This window comes from Lineus longissimus, chromosome 6 (genome assembly GCF_910592395.1).
Source record: "Lineus longissimus chromosome 6, tnLinLong1.2, whole genome shotgun sequence".
NCBI classification, from domain to species: Eukaryota; Metazoa; Nemertea; class Pilidiophora; order Heteronemertea; family Lineidae; genus Lineus; species Lineus longissimus.
Genome location: NC_088313.1, coordinates 18322558 through 18347268, shown reverse-complemented (window position 1 = coordinate 18347268; position 24711 = coordinate 18322558). Strand labels below are relative to the sequence as shown.

At 42.1% G+C, this 24711-nt stretch overlaps 1 protein-coding gene across 1 annotated transcript; it reads right to left on the bottom strand.

The window, feature by feature from the left end:
- Window positions 1–931: 931 nt before the first annotated feature.
- On the bottom strand, window positions 932–22382 carry LOC135489600 (5-hydroxytryptamine receptor 1A-like). The gene is made up of 2 exons (XM_064775025.1): window positions 22366–22382; window positions 932–4795 (listed from the first exon to the last, which is right to left on the bottom strand). Exon 2 carries the CDS (start codon window positions 3942–3944, stop codon window positions 2235–2237), a length of 1710 nt encoding a protein of 569 aa, XP_064631095.1. The 5' UTR covers window positions 3945–4795; window positions 22366–22382; the 3' UTR covers window positions 932–2234.
- Between the last annotated feature and the right edge of the window lie 2329 nt (window positions 22383–24711).

The following is a 24711-nucleotide window of genomic DNA, read 5'->3' as shown; positions in this document are numbered from 1 at the left end:
AGGAAGTCACAAGTGATTGCTCTGCCAATTTGTCAACATGGTGAGAGAGATGAGACAGTCACAGCCAGGCCACATCAGTCTTGTTGATTGCTCTGCCAATTTGTCAACATGGTAAGAGAGATGAGACAGTCACAGCCAGGCCACATCAGTCCTGGCTGCTCCACCGTGTTGACAACATGATGAGAGAGATGAGACAGTCACAGCCAGGCCACACCAGTCTTGGCTGCTCTCCCAAGTTGTCAACATGGTGGGAGCGATGAGACGGTCACAGCCAGGCCGAATCAGTCATGGCTGCTCCACCGTGTTGACAGCATGATGAGAGAGATGGGACGGTCACAGCCAGGCCGAATCAGTCCTGGCTGCTCCACCGTGTTGACAACATGATGAGAGAGATGAGACAGTCACAGCCAGGCCACATCAGTCTTGGCTGCTCCGCCAAGTTGTCAACATGGTAGGAGAGATGAGACGGTCACAGCCAGGCCGAATCAGTCCTTGCTGCTCCACTGTGTTGACAGCATGGCGAGAGAGATGAGACGGTCACAACCAGGCCAGGTTTAAAGCACAAATATCAGGAATATCACATCAAAAGAATCATTTAATCTATCAAGACAATGTAACTTTTCAAATCTATAGATACATGAGAAATTTCTTTGATATATCTGCAATGACAGTGCATTGGGGGAAGGCTCAAAGGCTGGATTTCATCTGTCCTCTCCCAGCAAGTTAACGAAGAGAATGCCATTTTCCATGCTCTCGCTCAAGTATAAGGTTAATATCCCACCGTATCCTTACTTTGTCAGTTATATCGCATTCCTCATAATGTCGTCTCCAAGTCTCTAGAAAAGACTGTTTTAGTGCAAAATGTGATTTCGGCCATTTCCGGTGATAGCTAGTATTTGGTGTCACTAATGAAAGAAACAAAGGAAACTAGTACAACCTATGGATATTCTATTCATTTCATATCGTACATAAAAAGTCACTTCTGTGATACAACTGCCTTTGGGCACGCGTTTTATTATTTTGATACAATGGTACAATATATACATTTAAAACATTTGACAGTGATTGTTCGTTTGAGCAGTACAAGTGGATTTCACGCCTTTGCTCTTCACGTTGTTCCGCAATACAGAAATACAATCTACGATACGCGAGTTGAAATAAGGAACCTGCCGAGATGCGGCGTCTGTGTCACTACCAGCTGAACTGAGTGATTATGGTGTTTTCCGTTCTAGGTCGGAGTAATACATTTTAGTGTCCGTTTCTGATTGTTTTTCCTTCATTGTCACCAGGAAATCTGAAAGACAAGTTGACACGTTTTTCTGCGTTTCCCCAGAAAAGTCATGCTCTGTCCAGCTGTCTATTGTTATCGAAACACTGAAATGTATGTGGAGCAACCAAAAACGTTACACATGATCGTATAGTGTATTGCTCTAATGTTTCCAAAAAGTCTTTGATACCATTATGTCATCATGGTAAAACACCCTCACTCACAGATCAAGCAAAGGTTAGCCATGACAACAACCTATACTTGCCGATTTATACAAAAATAAATGTGTCTTGTGAGCAAGAAATAGCGCCGATATCTTTCCCTGACACCCAACTCACACAGGAGATCATATTATTTGGAGCGAGTTTTCCACTGGAACAATTCAATCGCTCACGATTTAATCGCCCGGCTGAGTGCAGTAGAGCGCCCCGCAAACGAGCGATTTCTGTCGCTGCGATCGGGATCATGATCACATGCTACAAAAAACGTTCGCGGTGGTCATCGCAAGTGCCTGCGACATGAATTGGTAATCGCTGCGACTGCAATCAGTATCAAACCCATCAAATACTTTGTAGATAAAATAAATTATCAATAATTAGTTAAAAGTTGCAAAATAATAGAACATTCTAAGCACTGTACAATAGTTTCATACAATACGTAAGATTTTTACATTACAACACTACAGGGAACACAATAATAGGCCTAAATAAAACAATCCATTGGATAGCGGCGGACAGGATAGAATTAACCGAAGAGTCTGTAAAAAAGTTGGTTTTGAGGCGCATTTTATAGTTGGAGACACCGACGGGCTTCTGCAACCAAACTCTCCGCCAATGGGTAGGTTTCTGACCTGAATGCGATTATGCTTGAATCGTGGAGACAGCCGCGCCTGCGGACGATTTGAGTTACAATGTCGATGATAGAAAATGGTGTCCTGGCTCTCAAAGGGTTAGCTGTTGATTACAGACTATAAAGACCTTACTGTTGTGCAGCTAGGGTAACTATAACAGTTTCGGCAACAGCCAATCTTCGGACAGTCTTCCCAGCATGCACAGCGACGCCAGAATATTAATTTCCGGAATGCATTGCGGAAGTCCTGATTAAAAAATGTGTATATGATCGGATTGAGGGCAGAGTTACAATATCCTAACCAGGTGAAGGAGTTATGAAGTGGCTGCGGCACGTTACAAGAGGGACAAAATGGAAGTAGTACAGCTATCACAAAGAAGGGCAACCAACACACAATGAAACACCCCATTATGATCCCTAATGTCTTCGCGGCGCGTTTCTCCTGAGGCACCGATATCCGTTTCTTTCGCTTTGGAACCAAGCGTCTGACTTTAAGTTTAAGGAATGTTGGCTCGTTATCACAAGATTCGTTACTCAAACTCCCATCGCCATCATCGTCCTTATTACGCCGCCATCGGAATGAGCCGAGCAACGATGACTGTCTCCGAGGAAAACTATTAGAATATGAGCGAATGGCGATGGCTGCCTTGCGCAGCTTCACAACTTCAGGCGAATCTTCATTTAAATCAGTCAAGTTATTGTTTTTGTTTGCTTCACCGTTTATAATGATGCGAGGTTGCTCGGGACATTTTGCATCCTCATCAGAACTCGTATTGCCAACTTTAAATGTATGAAGTGGAATGTCTGCTTCTTTTGAATCGTCACTACCATGATTACCATCATCAATTGGCGCCGAATACGCAATCGCTGTCCGTGGTTCTTCTGCTGTTTCCGGCGCCTCACGTACAGTGTCGCCATTTTGCATCAAACGGTACCCCAGATGCGTACAGTTGCTGTATTTACGAAGCTGCCGTTCCACTGATTTGTCCTTGGGAGACTGACTTAACGTTCTACTTAACGACAGACTCGAGCGGTGGCTATGGCGCCTCCGGGGCTCATGCAACGTGTCGGCGTTAGACAGCATAACCGAAGTCTCTTCTACTTTGACTTTGTGTATCCTGACGCTAACCTGACTCGAGCCCGGCCCCGGGACCCATTCGCGCTTCCGCTTCAGAGTCGCTCTGAACACCCTCCCGTACAAATAGATCATAACGAAAAGTGGGAGGTAGAAAGCACCCACAGTCGAATATATGGTATACCCTTTGTCCTGACTTATCATGCATTCGTAGTAATCAGGATTGCGTTGCTCTCGCCAACCTAACAACGGAGGTAGAGCAATGATCACTGAGTACAACCAGGCTACCAGGATCATAATGGCGGCACGGCGCGCTGTCCTCTTCCTGGCGTATTGCAATGGCTGCGTAATGGCGTTATATCGGTCGAAACTGATCACACACAAGTTCATAATACTCGCAGTACAAGATATCACATCTAAAGACACCCACATGTCGCAGAGGGACGAACCGAGCTGCCACGTCCCCATCAGCTGGTAGGCAATCGCGAATGGCGTCACAACCAAACCTACCAACAGATCACTCACAGCCAAACTGACAATAAACGAGTTGCCAACCTTCCTGAGCCTTCGCTCTGTCAGGACAGCTATCACAACCATAATATTCCCTGAAACAGTCCCAATGATTATCACAAGCGCCAAACACGTGATGACTACATTTTCTGCAGTAGCTATCACGTGATCTGTGACGTCGTTTCCGCTAGCATTGCTTTCTGTGTTGTTGCTGAAGTTTTCACGATTAGTCATGCACGCCATCACTTTAGTTAAATATCCTGCGTTATTAGCTCTTACTGAACTGGTGATCAACTGCTTCAATCACATCAATCTTGCATGAATCAAACTTATTCCACTGGAAGTTCAGAACCGGAAGCTGTGGGTTCATATGGTTTGGGCTTACTTTGTATTGTCTTCAGAACGAGAATGTCAACGTATTCACATCCATCATATCTTTCCATATTCGCTAGTGCTGGTCATCTATGGAATGGAAGAAAACATGACTTTGGCACTCCGGTATTTTGACCTACACCACCCGTATTCCTTTTAAATTAAGTCGAGAATCTTAATCCAACGACAGCAGACGTTAAACCCTATTCCGGTCAAAAGGGCGTCACCGTGCGATACGCGGGTCGAAAGGAACGATGCCAGCATATGCGTCTGTGTAATATTTCATCAGCACAAACCCATTATATCGAGTTTGATTTTAAAGCATGAGACAATATCCTTTTAGTTCGTTACTCCTGATATTGGTATTTTTATCAATTTATCGTTTGACTACATCAGGAATAACAGGATAGCCATTCTCACAAAAACAGTTCGTCGTAGAAAATGTTCCGTTATCCCTCCGTGCCTGCGCCATCGTTTGCATCAGTTGCCCACAGCAGTCACCGCCTCATTTCTGCATAAGCTGCATCAGATCAGATTCAAACAATAGCCACTAATGCGTTTTGATATAATCCAAGAATGTCAACCAAGCGCCATGGGATTAGAAGCATTTACCATAGTATTGACGTACAAAGTTCCCCCGGCGCATTCTGCTTGAGCAGAATTACTAACTCTGTATGTGTCGTCTTCTGCTGGACCAAGTTTGACCCGGCTGATTCTTGCACCTGAAAAAGATGGCATCATATTAGATATATATTCCAAAAGGCAAGGAAACATGAATTATTCCTTCTCAAGGCCAATTTTTTGACCAATTTTAAGAAAACAATAAAAACCGTGAAATGAATCATCGGGAACACACAAGAACAATGATGGACAATGAATTGCGGGAGGCTAGCGATTCCTTTCAGACATCTGCCTGGTCAAACCCACGTCCGTTCTCTAGCCCAGCAATAAAAAGTTACCTCTAGTTTTCCTGAGGATTAAAGATTAAAGATTCACACAGTACGACAATGAACATACGCCCACTGGTCTCTGAAAACTACATTTCAATATCAGTGTCTTTTTCAATGAAATATCATATCGCGGCTGTGGTTCAATGGTTAGTTTGAATAACATCACGATCTTCACTCCGAGCCATTCTGATACAAAACGGAAGTCTTCATGTGTTTACGAAGCAATGGAGGGAAACACTTGGATATGGAAACACTGGAAGGAACATTACATCTTCTTATGAATATACCCGGACTCATACCAACGAAAGCGAACAACTTGGGTGTGGGAGTTAGGTGGCCGAGGGGATAACGCCTTTGCTCCACCACATGCAGCATCATCAAGCTAAGGGGATCTTTTATTATGATTTTCGCTAGTGTTGCAAAGCGGATTTCGACTGGGCTTGGAAATTTCAGGTTAGCCTGCAGTACATTCCGTTCTTGTGCATGGCATTTTTTTCGACTGCCCATGAATCCACCAAATTTTTCTCTTCATTTTCTTGTTCCTTCCTTTTTCCCAGAGGCCTGATTCATATGTACTGGCACGTTGTTATTTCTGTCTGTCAACACAGGCTGCAGTAAACACGTCTGACCCGATCTGGGTCCTAGTATCACCATTACTCAGGCTCAGGGGACCATGACCCACAATATCTCGACACATATAATAATATCTAGTTACTACGAACTTTTGAGATAATATCAGTTACCCTTTGCTCATGTGAGAGAGTTCGAGGTCTCTCATGTCTCTCGGGATATATGCCCCATGACCACAAACGAAGCCAATTCTAGAATCCCTCAGCGGATAAAACACATGGGTCTGCTAGCTTTATGTCCGCATCTCAGTGTCGCGGATTGATATGATTTGACGTGAGGGGGGAGAGGGGAGAGTAGACCATGGTAATTGGGAAAGCACTGACGCGTCTCCTCCATTCGTTCTGGCATGCTGTTATGGGTTTACATGTACACAATTCTATTTATGTACATTATAGAGCTCCATACATCTATAAAAGTCCATACATGTAAAGAAGTCCGTGGTATCAGTGACTTATACTGCCACTAGTTTATGACGTTGTCCAGCGGGATTCGGTTCATGGTCCGCCATCAAGTACAGCCATGAAACTAAGCAGCTTTTACAACACAGCCGAAATCACGAAATAGTTGTTTTATCAAACTACAAACTCGCCCTGCAACGATAAAACTGTTCGAATGACAATTCTGCAATCAACAACAATCTATCAGCTAAAATATTCTAGACAGCGCACTGCTCAGCTGTTTGCCGCCTATCTGATGGTGACACTCTTGCCTCTGTACCGTATCTGCCAAAACCACCAGATAAAGTTTGGCACATAAATCAAACGTTTAAAAAAAAAGGAATTCACTCAGTAAATTGAGATTTTCTGAAACAAGTAGAATCCGCTGCTTAATCCACTAAACGGGTTTTAACCTAGGTACGATTTAGTCTCAATCCGCTCCGTGGATACGAAGACTGGATGTACTGAATGCAAGGAGTCGAAAAAACTTGTAATTAGACTAAGAAGTCATAAGATACCGAGGCTTCGGTATCGCAGGATAGATAGAATGATATGAACGTGACTCTTGTTAGATCATCGGAGATGCGTTCCAAGCATTGATGCTTATCATGTGTAGGTTTTTTACAACACATGATTACAAACGCTGCGTTTTGATGAGATATAGTCAGAGTTACACGTAGTGCATAAAAGGCTTTTGAAAAAACCTATTAGGGTTTTTCAGCCAACCCAAGTGTTCATCCCCTATGCTATGTGTGGGCCGGGAAAAGTTAGCGAGAATCAATAGAATGGCTCATGTGTCATTGGTTTCATGCCGATTATAAGGGCAAATGCCTAGCGGACATGCCGCTGGGCGTTTTGGCTGATTTCAACGGTATCTCCCCCCGGACCTCCCCCTCCAATGTCTGGCATTCTCGGAGAACTCAGCAATCATCCCTCGCGGTTGATCAATGTTTTTATTACCCACCAGCGCATTACAGCCCGCACAAAACCTTCATCCATTCTTGCTTTTTCACAGTTTCCCTTGAATCAAATGACACATGACCCGGTACTGACCAGTCAAACATCTTTCCTACACAGTGTTGATTTCCATGAACCCTGCAGTTGAATGGGGTTTAGCGCTCAGCCTCGCATTGTTGGCGTGTTTATGTCGTGACTCCCTTGAGCTAAATGTCACAGGATCAGGGTTTCAACGCGGTTACATTGACCGCGCTATGTGGGCGACATCGAGGAAATATGTTAAAAATCAAAGTAAACAGAAGAAGAACGGAAGAAGGAAAAGCTTTCACTCAAAAGGTTACAGCACCAGGCACGCTTTATTGACTTCAGGTCCAAGGCAAGATGTTGTCCTATCCAAAAACGCTTGTATGTTGTCAAACCGGGGGCATTTTACTCCATGAAAAGTCATTGTGAAAGACGATCTTAATGCATTAGAGAATGATGCACTTGCACTCAGTACATATCTTTAGAATATTGCGTTGATGCGCTGGGCTACAGTGAGCCACATTGTGGACGGTGTAGACAGGTGTGATATCTTGGTGAGTGTGTTTCTGCATGGGAGCAATTGTATATGACGGGTGTCCCAAGAGAATCGAGAATCATAACAGTCTTGTCACTTATCAACCACGCGCTTACATGTATGTAGACACGTTTTCTGCATCATTTTAGTTAAGGCATAATACATTCAAATTGGACACAAAAGACCTCGTACCATAAACCACAACCAGACTCTGCATTACGTAAATTGATCATTAGTTATTCGATCCTGGTTTCCCGTTTATGCATTCATCAGAAACACGAGGTTTCCACCTGAAACGGCGAGGAAAGGATTAATCACCTTACCATGCGACAGCATCTCACATTCGCCTAAAGCACGTGGTTTACAAATTACTAAATATACTTATTACGTGTTCGAGATTACCCCCTCTTATCCAAATGGTCGCTGCATGACCTACGAAGATGTAGACAAACCAAAAGCGCACGATGTGAATCCCGATTCCGAATACGATTGGCGACGACGTGAAGTAAGACATTCAACGGTAATGTCACCCACACAAATGCAAAGTAAACACGCGGCATCCATTCCCCATAGCACACCGAACTTCTTTCTCTCCTATTCTACGCTAAGGCACAAATGACATTTTGCCAATTTTTTCTGGTGATGAAATCACGACAAACAACTGTGTTATTGAAACCTGGCAAACCGTCAGGCAAAGCCAGGAGGCAAAAGGCACTGCCTTTGTGTTCATGCTTTGTATGTGTTTGGTGCTGGGCTTACTGATGGAGGAATCTCAAATGATGACAGTATTAACCTATCGCTCGGTTTTGCTCATCCGGGCTCACTGTGACTTGTATGGCTATGCTGTCTAAGAGTCTTGCGATGTCAAAGACTTGGTGGGTAAAGATGAGTTTTCCCGTATTGTTACCATAGACAAGTCCCCGCTTGAATTAATTACCATTGGGAAATATTTCTTGTTGATGTGAAAGCCGCTGTTTCGTCTTCAACTATCTACAGCAAGATCTGAAACAAAATTGGAAAATAGCTCATATACTTATATTATTGAAACGAAAGGGGAAACAGATATCGCGAAGTTAAAAGCCGCACACTCCTTTAAGGAATCGACAAGTAGCAAAAGAGGGGTTTTCGAGGTATGGTGTCACGTCGTGCAATCGTTTCCTGTTTACTCTCAAGAATGAATACGAGATTAGTCTTACTTGCGAGGATCACATCAGTGCTCCAGGCTTCATTTTACGAGTACAACATCTTATGACACCGCGGTAGAAATCCAGCAAAAATATCAGGTTGCCGGTGCAGTGGATAAAAAGTGAAAGGATCATGTTGCGACAATGAATAGTGCCCGTTGTGTGGTATAAAGGCCCGGGGTGATATGACAGTCATTTCATAACACAACTGCTGATCGCCAAGTTTTGAAACTAACTTTGAGTTGTGTAAAATTTTACTATTATAGTTAAAAGAGAAGATAACGGAAAGCAAGACAACGCACAAATCTACAAATGTTTCGTTGTCGTCGCTTTTGCCAAGAGGTCACAACTTCGCGCATTTAAAATTTAGATGGCATGTATAGTCTACCACGAAGCCATCCCCAATCTACGAGCCTTCAGTCAAGCAAAGGCCATCAAAGTGATGCCCTTACACGCCTAGTTAAACTCAAGTTATCGGAGGAAATTGATTGTCGAAAACGAGGTGTGCATGATTTCGACTACGTGATCGACTTAATCTTGTGAAGTCGATGTTGCCACTGATAACATACAAATTTGGTTCATGTATCATTTGCATGTGGCTAGGTATACGTGAGGACATGTCCATAAGCCAGAAATAATGAAGTCCTATTCCAAGTCGTGGTGATGGCCTATACGACTACTGACTTGGATGACGAAATCTTAATTTCCGTCTTCGCACAGTCCAATTTTGAATTTGAAATATGATCAAAGATGCAGGTGGAATATGAATATGAAAACGTTCGTCAATAAAATTTAATCGAATATAGTATCACCCTCATAAAATAATTGCCCACGTCATATTTTCAGCTTTTGAGAAAAATAGAAAATACTTATTCATTTCCTAACTATTTCAAATTTATTTTGCAGCTAACTAAGAATAACATGTAAACATGACAATGACTAGACAAATGTAATTCAACCTCGGAGAAGGTTTCGGAGTGGGAGTCGCACGGGTGCGCAATCTCTTTGTACTCCTTTGCTCGACGGGCTTTCCATTCTTCACTCTCACCGCAGCAAACGACACAGAGTTGTTCCCTCATCGTGATCAAAGGAACTCTATCGGCTGAGACACATGTCGAACTAATAGCTATTGTAACGGTAGAAGATAATTTGGTTTGTCACTCAGTGTCACATTACTGTCATAGGGCAGATCAGGTGAAGGGGAAGTGGGGATGAAGGACATGGCGATGCTGGTGGAGTAGGAATGGACAACGGGCCAGTTTGCTCAGTGCTGCGAAAACGTTTAGGCCGTGGGATTTACCTGGCCAGGGGATACTGCTGCCCGCCACCTAGCTCCAACACAGCGAATGCCATGTTGAATATGGTAATTGTTTATGATCTATTCTATGCGTCCTTCCTGACTTCGTTCTCAACGTGTCTTACCTGGCCTGTATCCCTGAGGCGGATGCTTAATGGACGACGTGACTGTTCTTAAGATAGTTAACCATCATGAGAAGATAATGGAAAGTAGAGACTTTCAACATCTCAGCTATATGTTGTATCTTATTCGAACTTACCCTCAAGCTAGAGAGAGACTAAAAAGCAGGCTTTTGTATCGTTCCTGAAATACATACAATCGTTTGTGTAAGAATATAAACGTTGCAGTGGCCTACTATGGGAGGATGGAGCCGGGGGATTGAGAGACATCATTAGAACAACTCTAACGTGGGCTCTTCCAAGTGCGATTCAGAAGGAGAACGCTGGTAGTGTATTGGACAGTAGGAGCGATCCAAATGAATACATTTCTTTGCGGTAAACTCATTTACAAAGTTTATTTGGTTTCGGGTTCCGTTCCCAGTCTCGTGGATAAGCTTTTTTGTAGCGGTGTAGGATCCTCTCAAAATGACATGCTATGGAGTTGTCGTACATGTACCCATGGGGGAAATACGTGATGTAGTCTCAGAAATTAATTTATAAATCTGACATGTATCCCGATACTTCACATGGTTGAGAAAAATTCCAGACGAAATAAATTAATGACAACAAGTTTTGACCATGTTATACTGACCAGACAGCCAATGACGTCAAACAAGGGCCACCTTACTGCAAGGAAGAAACAGCCATGCTTATGGCAGTCGACGTCGTCTTTCCCGGAACCTTTTTACACGATGTGATAAATTACAGGATACATTAACGGTGGGCGTATTTTTGGGCTGCTAGCACATCAACAAACCAACAATTGCTATGGCTAAGTGATGTTGGGTTCTTGGAAGGAGCATGAGTAGTACGCCTTTTGGGAATTCAAATGACGATAGTCAGATGTACTATGTGGAGTGTTAGTTAATCGATATAATGTACATATCTGTAAGTATGCATGTAACACCAGGGATTTGCCGGCTAAATCCACTTGGGTAATCTGATTGATTTATCAAAAACGTGGGATACAGAATAGCCCGCGATACATCGAAAGCTTAGTTTGTACTCCGATGTATCTCTTCTTCAACTGTTTGAAAGGGAGAACGTCAATTTAATGCTTTGCTACCCTACTGCCATCCTGGCACAAGTTGTTTTCAATACACTCCGCCTCTCGATATTTTATATACGAAATAGGAGTAAAGACAGCCTGATCTCAGGATGCCCCACTGCCAGTACATGGATGTCCCACCGCAGCCTGATCTCAGGATGCCTTACTGCAAGTACATGGATGTCTCACCGCAGCCTGATCTCAGGATGCCTTACTGCCAGTACATGGATATCTCAGCCTGATCTCACCTGATCTCAGGATGCCTTACTGCCAGTACATGGATGTCTCACCGCAGCCTGATCTCAGGATGCCTTACTGCAAGTACATGGATGTCTCACCGCAGCCTGATCTCAGGATGCCTTACTGCCAGTACATGGATGTCTCACCGCAGCCTGATCTCAGGATGCCTCACTGCCAGTACATGGATGTCTCACCGCACACCGAGGGGCTGCATGGGTTTGATATTCCCAGTTCGCTGCGATCATTGATTCTTGTCACAGGCACCTGCGATGATCATCGCAAACGAGAAATTATCGTCGCATGCGCTGAGCAGCTAATTGAATGGCTCGTTTGTTGGGCGCTCTAACATATATACGGAATGTCGTAAGTTAGCTAGCTGGTAGTAGAGTACATCCCACTCCGGCAACAACAAGGGGAAGTTTAATTTCCTAATGCGTTGTTCATATTTTTATGTCAGTGATGAAAGATGTCTGTTTAACGTGCAAACCGCATGCAAGATGTGCCGTTTTAATGTCTCATGATTACATGTGGGAGCACTGGGAAATCAAGAAAACTAGAGCAAAAGATGCAGTGTAGAAGACGGATTAACAAGGTGTAGGCCACCAGCACGATTTGGAACACAACCTCAGTATTCTCGGCCTTTTGGATCCGCTATTCCACGATTCGTGGTGTAGTCACAGGCGTGTGAAGATACCAGAATCACTGATCAGCGGAAAAGGGCGAATGACAAAGTGGGTTGCCTCAATGTATAGGGCGACAGTGACTATAGACATCTGTTGATATTTTGTTGTTGCATAACTCAATTGTGAAGTCAGTAGTTCATTTTACCTAGGAGTATAAGATTATTAGATTGCAAATAGTATTTGAAGAGGCAAGATTTTGTAACTAGGTGTGAAAGATGATTAAAGATCAAAGAGCGATAGTATCATGCAATATTTCACGGATATTAAGACATGTAATGTCATTTCGGAGAAATGGGTAAGTTTGGATCTACTTGGGGGGTCGTGGATCAAAAAATATTGTACAATTTCAGAAAATTTCTGAACTAACGGTGGGAGGCGAAGCAACAATCCAACCTTGTGTCATGAATTGGCGATATCTGCAATCGCTGGTTACGAGGCTGCCTCAGAGCTTCTTCTTGGACAAAAAGCCCAGAAGTCAACCCAAAGTCTGCTCGAATATTCAAAGAACGTCGATCATTCTCCATTCTGATTTTATCGGATTTGTTTACTATCAATTGTAACCATTTTCGGCGCTTTTCCTGTGTTGATGCACACACTTTACAATGTAATGATAAAGGAACCACGGAAATGATGAAGACAAATGGAAACATAACAAAACGAGAGCACACAAAAGAGCCGCACAATAACAAAAGCATCATACCTGTTTGAGCACAGCCGTATCACTCCAACCCCTTTAATCCTAGATAACCTACTACATGTATAACCCCTGAAGTCGCCCACAACATAAGCATAAACAACGAAGGCACTTAGTCCACGATCATACTGAAATGCCTGGAGCCGGTTCACTTTGATCCTGTCTTATATACAACAAAGAAAGCACTGGTTCCCCTCATATCGCTTACTCATCACACCATAAGTCCCTCTTCCAATAACGCACCTCTTCAAATGTCCGGTTTTGGTTGATGCTCTCACTTAACCATCTTCGCTTCGTCGTAAGTTCTTTTAGAATGAAGGCAGTATAGCCATTGATATGATGGCAACATGATGCATAAATGTTGCCCTTTCTAATATGTTGAGCATTATCCTTTGAGACCTTAATTTCCTCCTTCTTACAAGGATCGTCTCCCAAGGGCGTGAGAATTACGATATCTCAGGATTTGTTTTAATGGTTTGGTAAGCAATAGTAGAATATTTTTGCACGAAACGTATTTCACATCTAATTTTTATTCTTCTCTTTATGTATAATTTAATAGCCCTGAACCCCAATTGAAGCAATTGGTTCTTTGTATTGGTAAGGGATTTTGTACATAGCCCATTAGATCACTTTGTACATATCCTATCACCACGGACATCCTAATCTACAGGTTGAGAAGTCCGTTCATTACTCTCCAGAAATAAGTGACCTCTTGCCTCCCCTTCTAAGTACATGTAATATCTGATTCACGGCACATCCTAGTCTCCTTTCAGTAGCCCTCACTGATAAGGGAAACTACTGATACTGGCAGATGCAATTTTTCCTCAGTCAACACGTGAAGACTTCAAGTGACATGCCCCCAATCGACCTCCCCTTGTTATCTGTTATCTCCGATCCACAGAACCATACCGGCATGACAGTGAAATTCACCTGAATCAAATTCTCATTTGGACTTCGATTTTTTATAGAGTTTCATGATTCAGTCAAGATGTCTTAATACTCTCTTTTGAAGTTTGTGGTTTTCAAGACCAGTGCATGTCAAATCGATTCCAATCCCCTTTTAGTATTTTCTAAATGAAATGGTCCAGGGACCATGTGCTCACCTCGGGTAATGTTAATGCATGTCATTTGCAGTGGATATGGGGAGAACAGTTTTGGTCATTGATGTCAATTTTGCGATCTTAGAATGGTCATTGCAAACTCCATTTTCTTACTGGTTTGAGCAGAAAAAGACAAGTGAAAAAAATATTTGGACTTAGAAATTTTTTCATCCTTCTTGAAATCGCTCGTTTGTGAGGCGCTTAAGCCCCCTTTAAGGACAGCAGTGCTGAGGATCTCGTAAACACAGAAAATAATTGATTCTGCGATTCGTTTTCACAGTACTCCACTTGCACCGCGGTCTCAATAGATAAGATCCGTAAAAGGTTTATTCGTGCAGGCTGAGGAACTTTTGAACTTGACTAACCTGAGATTATCGGGTTGAATTGAGCGTTGCAGCAGATAGTGAGATTAGAATGAACGAAGTGGAGTGGTTCTTTCTTGGGAATGCAACAATAGAGGGATTCGTACCAGCTTTTGTTGTGGTTCAATCCACAGATTTTGCAATCTTTACGAACGACTAAGTACCAAGTACGAAAATCTGTAGTGTCATCTAGTCCTGCGCTTGCCTAATTCATTTACGTGGCACTAAACTTATAAATCATCTATATGTATATACTTAGTTTTGGGAGGAATCTGGGAAGAATTAAAAAAATTGTCGGCAAAATGCTGCTCATTGTGCTCCGAACCTGGTAATCGTCAGTGCACTGACTTGTCGTTGCGTGGCTAAGCTATCCGCATTTAGCTTTTTCCCAGTGTAATGGAAGAGATATCAAAGGCTGGAATGTTGGATTAACGAAATGTTTATCAAACCACGACATCCACAAAAAGAAATGAACACAATCAGACAAATATTAACTTTGAAGTTCAAATTACCTGGTAACAATGTTGATATCAAAATTCCCTTTAAAGGTTTAGTTGTGCACTGCAGAAAGTGATCGTCGAGACATCATGCTGATGTTGCGAACGTCTACACGCCTACACCGTGGCTGCCTCCTTCTTGCTCCATTGATAAACATAATGCTGACATTGATGGCATAACGTCAATGCCATCATCTTAAAGTAATGGCTAGTCATTTTTATATTTCCATTCTTCAGTGATCTAAATGTCACCTAGATACATGTTGCTATGCTTCGGGAGGCCATTATCTCTTCGCTGGTGACTGGTATGAGCCATACTGCGAGATGTAATTGATGTTCACGTTCGGATGTTACTTGCCTGGTATGTTAGGGCAGGATGCTTTTATCAAACGAAACCTGTCACGAAACGCTAATGAAAATGGGAAATTATAAACTGCCCCGCAAAAATCTAAGATAATTCTATGGTCCGAATTCAAAATGAACGAAAATGGCCACATTTCCTCCATATTTCATCTTTATTCAACATGACGACTTCCTGAGCATTATTTTTCCATTGGTGAGGGAAACAGGTGCAAAATATAACATGCAGAAAGGATAGCGTCGGCCACGAAACCTGGAGAAGGATGACACTCATTCGTCTGATGGCCGCATCTTTAACCGGCCAAGTTGGTAAGAAATATGAGCCATCACTCACAAATGTTACATGGCATGCTCTGCTTGTTCTGAACGTACATGTACGGCGTTCTCCATGTTAAATGTATAAAAAGACAAGATATCAGCGACTAACAGTCGAATTTGAGTCTAAACTTCTGATATTTTCTTGCCCCCGCAACAGAAGATCATGGAAATACATGATCGACATTGGCAGTTATATTGAAATATCCCCGTGGATATGTAAACTACGGGACAAATTTACATATTTCTTCCACAGCTGTCCTCCAAAATGGTGAAATGTGTTGAAGCTGATGTGACACGCTATACAATTTGGGAGTAGCAATTAAGTTTCGGTAGGAGTTCAAGTATCGAATACCAATCATCAGTGAATCTGCAGAGTCATCCGCGTTCAATAGCCTTGAGAAGTTAAAAACTAAGTGACTATAGGACCATCTATCACATACTATCACTGAACTGACAAGATGTTCACAAAACCACTTGCTCAAATGAGCTCCCTCACAAGGTGATTAAAGCCGTGTCCGCCAACAAAAATTATATTCGCACACTACAATATTTTCGAGTCACTTCCGCACTTCAGTAATGTAAACCGCCCTATTTTCGCGGGCATTTTCGCGATTTCGCGAATGATATTAATCTTTTGTGGTGAACAGAGAATCCGAATCCTGTTTTCTAGTTTCCCCTAAGCAATGAGGGGAAAGAACAAGTCAGAATGGAAACACTCACTGACATTTGCGCTATATCAAAGCACGTATACTCAGTAAATCTTTCTTGATGGATCAACCTGACGCAAACTGACCACATAAGATATGAAGCCTGTCTTGACGGGTTAACGCAAATTACGGAGTAGCCATATATAAGGTTGAGACATAAAATCCGAAGCCGACGATTATTCAGACTTATTGGCTGATCTCGAGACGAGTGTCGGCTTAGCTCGTGGGCTGGGAGGCCAAAGGGGAGTTGACTCCAGAAGGTCGAGGACGAACGCTTGCAAGTGATCAAAACCGAGGCCGATATATACTGATCTGGCATCTTATTTGGGCGGTAATAAGCGCTGCTTTTAATGATTACCAAAAGAATCTTGATACTGACACAAGGCTCTGATATCGCAAAGTTCCTTTAACTTGGTTCAAAGAACTTACATCATAGCTTTGATAGCTTGCGAGAAACCCCTGGGGGGAGAAAATGCCATCATGGTCTCACAATTTTCTTGTTTGAAATCTTGAAGATTCGATCCTTGATGAGCTTCTGAATCGAGACAAGTGCATATATTTCACATTTCGTGAATGTCCGCCGAATTCATCCGTCTGATTCAATCAATCAGGTCATTGGAGCAATTACAGTAATCTATGAGCCGTCCAATGTTTTCAAATAGCATTAGAGGCAAATGAGCTGAATGCATGGGGGGGGGGGGGGGGGGGGGGTATTCAAGGCATAATCAATTGATGAGGATGCATGAGACGTTAGAAATTGATCACTATCATTAGGCCACGTATTTCATATTAGTTGTTGAGGACATTAACTGCTGATGAAGTTACTCAAAGGCTGCGATCGAACAATCTTTTGTCTGTGATACGTTCATGTCGACCCGCGAATTGGCGTATGTGGTTGTTCCCCATACTTCTGTATTTCCATACAATAGACTGCTAGGGAGACCATGACTTTTCACTGGGAGGAAACACAGAAAACGTGTCAATCTATCTTTCAGCGTCCCAAACAACGAGGGGAAACACTCGGAAACGAAAACACTCTAAAACGTTACTGGTTACACCAGTTCTGGACGATGCTGATTGTAGTGCTACTGTAAGCTAGACGCTAATTTACTATTGGGTTCTTAAAATGGAAATAGCGTCTCGGCGCTATACTGAACGACTCTCGGTTCTCCACCTACCATTACTGGCTTCAAGCCCTAAAGAGACCTATGATGTGGGCAATTCATACATTGTGCGATCTGCTCGTCATGTTGTTTATACATGGGCAACATTCCGGAAAGATCAAACATATCGAAAAATATATGATATCTAGCCTTACGGTACTGCTGAATCAATACTCAGGGATCATGGCATAATGCTTGACTGTGTAATTCATCGATAAAAAAACCCCTAATTAGTTCTGGCTAATTAAGCTCCTTGTGATTTGATTGGCAATGATGGATGGTAGAACCCTCCCTGGGGAACCGGCCTGTACGCAAGTATCTCTTGGTCTTAACCTATTTTCCCATGATCCTTTAAAATGTTGGTCAATATCGACGGACCGTGCTATGGGATACAACACGACTACATGTAATGTGTATGTATGCATAGAGAATATCATTGGCGTGTGATGTGGCAAACGCACAAGAAAGAAATATCAAATGAAGAATAGATTCATCAAGTACATTTAGGATGAATAAGAAAATTTACACCAACATGAATTTAGTAAAAAAATGAAAAATAGTTATTGGGAAATACGGTGAATGTATCTTGTGTAGTTGAACTCCATGATAAAATTATCAGAAAAATCTGCTTCAAATTCCAATATCCTTTTGAAATATTGGATTATCTGTAAAAACACATCTTTTTCCCCTCCTTATAAACATCAAACTATGTAATTTCGTATTCAATTAACCTCAAGCCTCCGGGAGCACCTAGAATAGCAACTTAATTGAAATACCGTGCATCGCCGACGGGTTTCTTCTCGCCTAACCGAAGCTCTGATTAGCAGCACAGGAATCACCCCAGATGGGTGACTTTTTCTGCAGAAATCAGTCATGACATTTCCGTCTCCTAAACGACGGGTAGACGAGCAATATTTGAAATATAGCCGCGGGATCGAGGAAAAGCGTTCTGGCTGAACAGATACATGTATAAGGGGTTGATAGGGAACGAGAGATGATATGTCTGCGTCTTGCCGGGGGTCTAATCCGGAGACTGGTGACACGAGTGACGAGTCAAAGGCCTTCTTGCCTTCCGCTCAGAAACCGGAGAACTTTGGTTCATCAGAAGGGCTTGTCAATTAACCTAAGATTGCCTTTTCACAAGAATCAGAGTCAAAACGTTTTAGTCAAACAGCCCTGAGTCGTACAGCATGAATAACTTAGTTTCAAGACATGAAGTTCCATTATCAGTGTACAAGGGCTCTGATTTTTCTGACTGGGAGGAAAAGGGTCAGAATGACGTATTATGGAGAAAATTGCCAGTGCACATCCCTTTTTTACGGTACGTTTCTATCTATGCTAGGACTTCCAGCAGAATTCGGGGTTAGGTTCCGTTGTGGGGCTGATTGCTTCCCTTTCTCATCTACCAAAATAATGGCGAATAAACTCAGCCCCCAGCTTCTTCAGAGGTCACCAGGATATCGCCCAGTCTCAGAACATCCAAGGCAGTACATCTATCTGTTTGGTCAAGTGGGTCAAGAATCACCTCGTTCATAGGATGAACGAAGTACATGCACATAAGTTTTAGAGGGTCTATTTGGGGACGAGGCACACACAGACTTCATGCGTATGATGCACTGGGACGTGGGCGTCGAGGCTACTCTGTTGTTTCCCTCCAAATTCATGGTCACCTGAACTCAGCTCAGCAGTACGGGCCGCACAGTGATATTAACATTCTTGGAAATTTTCTAAGTTTAGAGTTGGATAATCCAGATCAGTTTCATTTTGGGCGTTGGACATTTCGATTCTGTCTGCTACTTGGCCCCGTGCTTCTTGAGGCACTGCTTGATATGTGTACTATGAGATCTGAAACGATATGTGTTACGATATTGGACTGCCAGGGAACAAACGTTATGAAGAAAATCGTGTACTTCAAATTCAGTTGTAGAAATATTTGGATTCTTTCTTACAGTAAGGTAGGTTATTCAGGAAACAGTAAGGTAAGGTCATTCAGATCGGTCTTACTGGAATTATTTCGGGAGTTGATAGCAGAAATATGTAAGTAACTTAATTAGCTTTTTACTTCCTACACCAACTCGGATTTTACTATGTGAAATGTTTTCAATGTGGATTTTAACATTGAAGAAAATACGATTAGAAATGGGCGAAGATTGCTCATGAAATTCTATTTCATATATGTATGGTATCAAAGGGCTTTTCTGCGGCCTCCATTACTTTCCGCAAATATATAATATGCGGCTATATGATGTTTCAGCATCATCCGATGAAAGCTTTTGGGATAGTGGTGCTCAGATACCTTGAATTGACTGGACTGGAATGGGCTGGGAATTCATACTTTCGGGGCGGTTGCCGTACGATTTCTCAAACGACCCAGGAATATCCTCACTCGGTTGACATGACCTGGTGTTGACACTTCTCTTGGGGTTTCATGACGTAGTTAACCCCTAATAGGTCAATTAGTTTTCAAAATAAGCTCGCTGATACTCTCATTCACATTGCTCGTCACAAAAGCTTGATGTCATCAAGCTGGGATAAATTTGCAATATGATTATTCACCGTCAATTTCCCTTTTGCAGCCATGAAAATCAATTGAAGTTGACTCTATGGCCAGAGTTCAACCACCCAAGAGATGATATCTATCACTTAGCATGGACGCTCATTACTGTGCAATAATTACTATGGTTATCGGGAGTATTCAGCAATTGCGTCACATATTACTTGATAATAAGGAAGCGAGATCGAATGTTTTTTGTAAATGACTAAATTATCTACTGTCATCAGTTTCTGACCGCAATGCCAAAGTTGGTGACCAATATTGTTTTTCATTTTTAGCTCACTCGGCTGTGCTTTATGTTTTCACGGTCCGTCGTTCGTCGTCTGCCGTATGTCGAGTGTCGTCGTGCGTCCGTCAAATATTATGTCATGTTTGCTCACCGTTGTGTCTTGAATGTTGAATCTTGGTGTGTTAGCTTATATTGTAACGTCTTGTCCGTCGTCCGTCGTATGTTGTGCGTCGTCGTCCGTCTGTCAAAGATTTTGTCACGATTAATTGCTCCGTTGTGTCCGGAAAGATGAGACTTGGTATGTTAATTTATATTACCACGTATTGTTCGTCGTCCGTCGTATTTTGTGCGTCGTCGTGCGTCCGTCAAATACGGTATCACGTTTTGCTCAACGTCTTAAGTTGAAACTTAGTGTGAAAGCTTATATGATCACGTCATCTATCGTCCGTCACATCGTCCGTCAAGCATGGTGGCACGTTTGCTCACCGTTGCTCACCGTCTAGAAAGTTGAAACTTATGTGGATGTAGATGACCTCACATACCAAAAATTACTATGAACCAAATGAGTAGTCTAAAATCACATGCAAACAGTATTTTTTCCAATTAAAGAAAAAACTCAAACAAATTGCAGCTTCCATCAGCGTCGAAAATACTAGGGCTGCCCAAAGTAAGGTGTCAAAAGTCTAGTATTGAACGACTCTCTGACGTTAACCACGGTCTCCAACCAAAGACAATACCTTGTATGATTCGTACGCGATTTCGCTCATGCATAACTAATAGTCCTCTAATTCAAATTCATGATGGTCGGCGGCTTGGCTGGTGGAAGCTTGTACATACATTTTAAGCAACAGTTCACAATGTCCTCATACATTGTTAATAGAGCGAAGTTAACGCTGAGCTCTGAACTTAATTTCGCACTTTTTTTTCCACACATACAAAACCAGGTATTAGAGACCAATTTTAAAGATCCTATTTGACCATGCCAAACACGCTCAAAAGAGTAACAAATGCATTTAAAACACTGCAAATACAAAAACTCAATTATCAAACTGCTTCTGAGCATACCCTTCAGTAGATGTTCCATAAGACCCAATCACTTAAATACTGGTAAAAGTGACTGTTCTCCTGAGTTGAGTGACGGCGGACAACATTAAACCACTTATTCCTGACATCTGATTCTGATTTACCGCCATGTGAATGATGAAGATTCCTCTGTATATTTCATGTTATCCTTGTTCGTTTAGCTGATAAGAGAGTTGAGTGAGGTGAAATTCTCCTAGAGATAGCTGTATGTTTGCTACGTACAGTAATAGCCTCGATAATGTTAGCCAAGATAAAACAATAAAAAAATAACCCCATAAAAACAGCTACAGTCAATGTTTGTTTACAAATTTTGGCTTTATGATTTTTTGGTACTTTCTCCAAAACACGCACACATTTACCTCATCTACCAATATTGCCCGAAACAACTGATTTTAATGCCAACACATAAAACAATTGAAGATATACAGTAATAACCACTATAATGTTAGTCAACATAAAAAATCCACAATATTATTATTGGTACTTTTCATACCTTTGATCCAAAACACACACAAAGTTACCTAATCGCCCAATGTGGCTAGCTTTTCCCAAAACAACTGCTTTTCATGCCAATTAAACCAAGAAATACAGATATACAGTAACAACCCCGATGATGTTAGCCAACATAAAAAAATCCAATAATCAACCCAAAAAAACAACCGCAGGGTCAATGTTGGTTTACTACCTTTTTTTCTTTACTTTTCACATGTTTAATCCAAAAACACACACCTAATCTACCAATGCTGCCGGCTTTTCCCGAAACAACTGCTTCGATGCTAAAAACCTCCCGATATAAAAAAATCCATCCCAACCCAACTGCGACAATGTCCCTTCTAGTAACTGACCACACAATGGAAATTGAAAAAGAAACGAAACAACTACATGTACAAATAATACGAAAACAAGTAAATGAGAGAAGATTACAAAATACACAATCATTCAGTTGCTTTCATTGAAAATTACGGCTGACAAATGTTATGCCTTACCCAAAAGCCACGAAGCCCCTTAACAACAAATCATACAAGTTAACCTACTGAAACTCTTTCTTTGATACAAATCCTTTTCCAAATTGTTTCACCTACCTTTTTTTTCAAATGAGACACCGCATTATATATCCGCCAGAATTTGATAATCCAAACTATCGCGTTTGATTTGTACGCACATCCGATATGAAGTTGATGACGATGCTACAGATAACTCGGAAGTCCAACACAGTCTACAAATGAGCAGCAAACGCGCGCCTAACGATATCCGCGCGGCACAGGCTCGGCTTCAGTTGGTGACCAGCAAAGCCGTCTGGTGGTAAGGCTTCGGGAAAGATTTCGATATATCCAGATGAAGCTGTCGAAGTAGCAATTAACACTGATACTCAGCTTTGGGTTTGATCCATTTGCTGGTAAAAGCATGATCATAGATCGATACCTGTTTATGATTCATATTTAGTAGGTTAGAACTAGTATTATTCCATTTGTCGCACAGTGAAATCAAGAAATCATTCCTGTTTTAGTTAAGCTGCTGCGGACTGGAACAGTTCATAAGTAGTAGGCCTAGGCCTAGTTTTAGAGTAGTAGGCTTAGGCCTAGTTCAGTAGTAGTAGGCCAAGAACAGTTCATGAGTAGTAGGCCTATAACGGCAAACGCGTGGACTTACTATCGCGCTGCTCAGTATCTAGTGCGTCTCAAGGACATCAATTTCTCAATTTCTCAATTTCTCAATTTCTTAATTTCTCGATTTCTCAATTTCTCAATTTCTCAATTTCTCAATTTCTCAATTTCTCAATTTCTCAATTTCTCAATTTCTCATTTCTCATTTCTCAATTTCTCAATTTCTCTATTTATTTCGTGTTGTTGATACAGATAATGGTCTGATTTTTTTCCGTAAATAACAATGGTGAATCACAATGTCGCATCTAAGTAAGTGGCTTTGTTGACGAGAAGCCCCTGAACAAGATATTGACAAAAATAGAACCGAACGATGCATGTTATTGTCTGCTTCTCAACGGAAGACTTCACTGCTAATGGGAGTAATTTGTCCCCCAAAGATAGGCCTGCACAAAATGTAGTCATCAGAGGCAATGCTAATCCGATTTTTTTTTGGGGGGGGAGGGAGGGGCTTCTTGTAGTTTTACTGACGTACGGCCGGGGTACTTTTCCTTAACACACTATCTATTTTCTTTAAGCTTTTGGTACCTTTCCTAAACATTCTTGTTGGATGAAATAAGCATGTTGTGAAATATCTTATACAGTGGAACCCCGGTAACACGACAGGGATATATCTAAAACGATTTGGAACGGCGGCCCGCCGTGCCCCTAAAGCGATGCGCCGTTCGGCCCTTATCTGTTCCAAAGGCCGCCTGTCTGCCCTTTAAACCCACAAAGATGCGCCGCTCATGCCCCTTGCGTCCGCCTTGCCCTCAATCCCCCTATCAGATGAAACTATCCCGATTTTACCTCCAAATCACTTCCATATCTTGTGCCGATGTCGGAATAACTTGCTCAAAGCCACGTGGTCGTTTGGCGCCAAGATAGTCATTCTCGCTCCAAGGACCAATATACTATGACAACGGTACACAAATAACAGTCACACAAATCGGGGGACGAGGTCGCCGTACCGTCTGCTCAGTGTCACCTCGTCGAGGCAATCGTATTGTATGAAGCGGGCGATCAGTGCGCTCCGCGGCCATTTATATAACTAAAGAAGCTCCACGTGCTTACTGCTTGGCGCGCTGATGCAGAGATGCGGCCTGTCGTCAATAATAAATTATGAGGTTATCTCATGTTTGTATTTAGTATGAAATCTTCTTTACAATGATGTAATGACTGTATTTGGAGGGGAGAATATGATATACTGCTGGTATTTGAATTTGTTGACTGAATGAAAGCTCGGCCGTGTTTCCCGCCAAAATGATACGCAGCATTGACGATCTTCTGCGTCTCTTATTTATTGGTAGGCCTATGTCATTCCGTTGATGCACGCATGTTATGTATATCCAAGGTGATTTCCGACTTTCTGATGCAACCTTGTCAGGCCCGTGGGCAGGGTTTTTCTTTTGGCGAAGTCTCTTCCAGACACATCACTCTCCGACGCAAATGCCGACTCTGTTGCATCCGGATACGCATGCTTATGCCCGCCATACAGCCATGCGACCCATATCACATTACTTAATAACATTTGCCGGTAGAACCTGCTCAGTGATATTCATCCACTAACAACCCATCGAGCCAGATAATGTTATATGTATATGTTTGTTTTGAAAGCCGGATGGATTCCTCCACCTACTTATCGATTACCAAACCCCTGAATAATTGATGTTGACTATGCAAATAGCTTCAATCAATTATGTTATTGGTAAATGGTTCTTCTTAAAACTTATGAAATTTGGTGAGAATTGATTGGGGTACATTTTTACAGGTACAGGTAATGTACAC